Source organism: Tachysurus fulvidraco, chromosome 4, assembly GCF_022655615.1.
Source record: "Tachysurus fulvidraco isolate hzauxx_2018 chromosome 4, HZAU_PFXX_2.0, whole genome shotgun sequence".
NCBI classification, from domain to species: Eukaryota; Metazoa; Chordata; class Actinopteri; order Siluriformes; family Bagridae; genus Tachysurus; species Tachysurus fulvidraco.
The window spans coordinates 21,788,792-21,792,134 of record NC_062521.1 but is presented as its reverse complement, the minus strand read 5'-3'; the positions used below and the strand labels follow the sequence as shown (position 1 = coordinate 21,792,134).

The following is a 3,343-nucleotide window of genomic DNA, read 5'->3' as shown; positions in this document are numbered from 1 at the left end:
CCTGAGTCACCTCAGACTTGCTCATAGGGGGATAAATACATACAGATTGTGAACTATTTATATCTAATAATAATCTAGAATTTTTTTCTGTTCTTTTTCTTTTATTATTTTTATTTCTTTTATTATTCCTTATGTTTACCTTCTGCTCTATGTTTATGTTCTGTAAAGCTGCTTTGAGACAATGTCTATTGTAAAAAGCGCTATACAAATAAACTTGAATTGAATTGAATTGAATTTTGTTGAGCCATATTGGTACAAGTAATGTGTAAGTAATGTTGGAGTAAGGTGTGAAGTTCCATAGTTGTTAACATTCACATCACTCACATTACCTTTGTTTTTTAGCAGCCGTACAAGTCAACAGGAAGAGAGAGGCTTTTACAACGAGGAGCCGGTGCGGCAGAATAAACTCACATCTAAAGAGGTATGTATTGTTCTCCCTGCACCCCGCTGCTGTCAGGGATTTTCATGAGTATAGACATATATAGACATCTAGATAGACACCCAGACACCTCAAATTCATTGAAAAATGTTTCTGGTCTTCATTAAAACAAGTCATAACCATAAATATTCTCTCCCTCTATCGCTTGTCTTTTGCATTTAATCTCTACAGAAACGAAGGATCCAACATGCACAGAAGATACAGGACGTCGGCGACCGCTACATACATGACACACACAGCGTTAAGAACAAAAAAAAAAAGAACAGAAAAGTGCCCATGGAGTCCAAAAATGCAAAAGATCATCAGAACATCTCAAATACACTTTATTCTACAGTATATACAATCGAACCACATAACAGTGTGGTTACAGTGCACCATATTTATATCCATTACAGGAGAATTCCTAAATAAAGTGGACTTGGAAAAACATCATAAAATTGAAAGATTTTGTTTATAAATAATCCCAAGCGTGACACCTTTATTTCCTCGGGGCAATGATGGCATCCAATTGGGTCTAAATAAACAGAGAATAGGAAGAATTATTACATGTCAAATGTCACAGCCATTTGTTTTAAAGGTGATTAGTGCCTTATAAAGAGCATACCTTGAGTTGCTGGTTGGTGCGCTTTAGGAACTGGATCTCCTCTGTGTGCTTCTTCTCTTCGACTTGTCGCCGTTCACTTTCTTGTCTCTCAATTGCCTCACATTTTGCCTTCAGCTCGTTCACCTGTCTTTCCAATTCGCTCTTCTCATTCTCCAAGTCTGCAATCTGCCCAAGTTACAGTTTCATTTACAGATGTATGCAGATACTTTTTTTTTTTAATGAAATTTGCAGAAACAGGGATGAATAGTGTCAACTACCTTCTTCTCCATGTCAGACTTCCCTTGCTCAGACTGCAAAGCTTTCCTCATGCCGAAAGCCACACTGCTCTCGTATAAAGTCTGATAGGAATCGATTGTCATGCGAATTTCATCTCTCACTCGTAAAAGCAACACTCCTCTCTCAGCACAGTTGATGGTAATTTGTCTGATTAGTTCATCTAAGAACAAAACAAAGGAATATGTTAGAATGTGTTCTGATATGTTTTGTACTAAATCTTTTAACTTAAAGGTGAGGTGCACGATGTTTGAAAGCCAATGTTGACATTTGAAATCACCAAAACAAACATGCCTCTAACCCAAATGGGTCTCACTATTATAGCGGAACCTGCTGGGGCAGCTGGCTGAGGGGATATTTTTTATCAATAAATGAACTCAATGAGTAATACTATGGTAATACAGGTCAAATGTGTTTTTGTAGTACTGTGTGTTGTACCGTGAAAGGTTTAGCTCCGTTTCACACGGAAGACGACGTTCAACACCTCGAACCTGACACAGAGGTAACGGCAGAGGTATCTGCCATGTCAATGTTTCAATCGCTTTTGGCTAATGTCAGACATGCGCAATGAACACTCTCTCAGCCGCATATTGACAAGACACACCCCTTTCTGCTAATTGGCTACACGTTTGTTTTGTTAGTCGGCCCGACTCAGTTTTCTGAAGCATTTTTCAAACATCGTGCATCCCACCTTTAAATCTAAGTTGCTTTTTTCCCCATAATGTGGGTGCACCAACTTTAAGAAGCTGTACTGTCTCCCGTTTCGTACGAATAATTTACCAACAATGCTGATTATGTAATCCTGATTTAACAAGCCATTTCTCAAACCAACCAAAGCACTGTGTGTAGAGCTCTCTGCGGACGGGGCAGATGCCCGTATCTCTGGCCTGTCTCTGCTGCAGTTTGAGATCCAGTTCCTCTTGCAGATGAATGACATCTGTCCGTGTACATGGCGTGCTGGACACCCGCTGTACAAACAGCTGATTATTCTCCATCCATTCCCTGCAAACATTTTACACATAAACACCCTTAATGTCTTACATATTGGGACGAGAGGGATGTATAGAAAGAGAGATGGCCTTACCTTGGCGGTAGGATGGCATTAAGAATCTCTTCTGTTTGCTGTTTAATGGCATCATATGAAGGGCTTTTGGTTTTGGGTTGTGGTAGAACTGGACCAGAGATGGTAGGCTGCTGAGGACCATCCTTCAGAGTTTGAGCCTTAAAGTGATATAGCCAGATTTTCAGAATTACATTTGAAGATTGTTGGCTAATGACAGGTAAAAGTTTGCTGACTACTGTTACTTCATTCATAAAAATCTAAAAGTCATCAACAGCAACTAAATAGAACTCCCATGTGTTAGTAGATGAGATGGAAAGATAACTAGCATATTTATCTCTAGTCATGTTTAACTAACAAGGCTAGTTAAGCTAGGACTAGCCAGTTACCTTTGGTGATGTCTTCTCGGTGGTTTTGCTCACCAGCTCTGCGTTTTCATACTTTAGTAAAGACTCGGCAGATGGAAGCATGTTCATTCAGCTATATATATAACTATATTGAACAGTTGGATTAAACTTTTAAAAATAAAATAAGTCCCAAGATATAGCTTTATTTCGGCTAAATTCTCTATCTGTCTGGCAGAGCTTGCGACTTTGCGGTTTTATGCTCACTATGGAAACTAGTGATGTTTAAACACGTGTCGTTGGAACCAGAATCAGAATCAGAATCAGAATCAATTAGAATGCTTGTGCATACAAAAAAGTACAGTTGTGCTTTAGATGATAGAATGGAATAGAATAGAATGAGATGTGGGAATGTACTAGGATTGAGGTGGTAACAAATAAATGTAAGGTTATTGCACATAAAAAACAACAACAAATAAACCGTGCACACTGAATACTAGTGCACTGATTAATAAACCGTGCACACTGAATACTAGTGCACTGATTAATAAACCGGGTGCACTGAATACTAGTGCACTGATTAATAAACCGGGTGCACTGAATACTAGTGCACTGATTAATAA

General features: G+C 38.7%; 1 protein-coding gene across 1 annotated transcript; it reads right to left on the bottom strand.

Annotated features, from left to right (window-relative positions):
• Nucleotides 1–740: 740 nt before the first annotated feature.
• Nucleotides 741–3,002, bottom strand: LOC113660996 (axonemal dynein light intermediate polypeptide 1-like). Its single transcript, XM_027174874.2, has 6 exons — nucleotides 2,766–3,002; nucleotides 2,401–2,537; nucleotides 2,149–2,318; nucleotides 1,301–1,479; nucleotides 1,044–1,208; nucleotides 741–953 (listed from the first exon to the last, which is right to left on the bottom strand). Exons 1-6 carry the CDS (start codon nucleotides 2,850–2,852, stop codon nucleotides 918–920), a joined length of 774 nt encoding a protein of 257 aa, XP_027030675.1. The 5' UTR covers nucleotides 2,853–3,002; the 3' UTR covers nucleotides 741–917.
• Between the last annotated feature and the right edge of the window lie 341 nt (nucleotides 3,003–3,343).

Excerpts from the sequence above, each read along its gene's own strand:
- LOC113660996 (XM_027174874.2), bottom strand. The coding sequence starts at position 2,852 with ATGAACATGCTTCCATCTGCCGAGTCTTTACTAAAGTATGAAAACGCA. Across the intron at positions 2,538-2,765 it reads CCGAGAAGACATCACCAAAG|GCTCAAACTCTGAAGGATGG; the intron begins GTAACTGGCTAG and ends TATCACTTTAAG. Across the intron at positions 1,480-2,148 it reads GCTCTACACACAGTGCTTTG|ATGAACTAATCAGACAAATT; the intron begins GTTGGTTTGAGA and ends TTTTGTTCTTAG.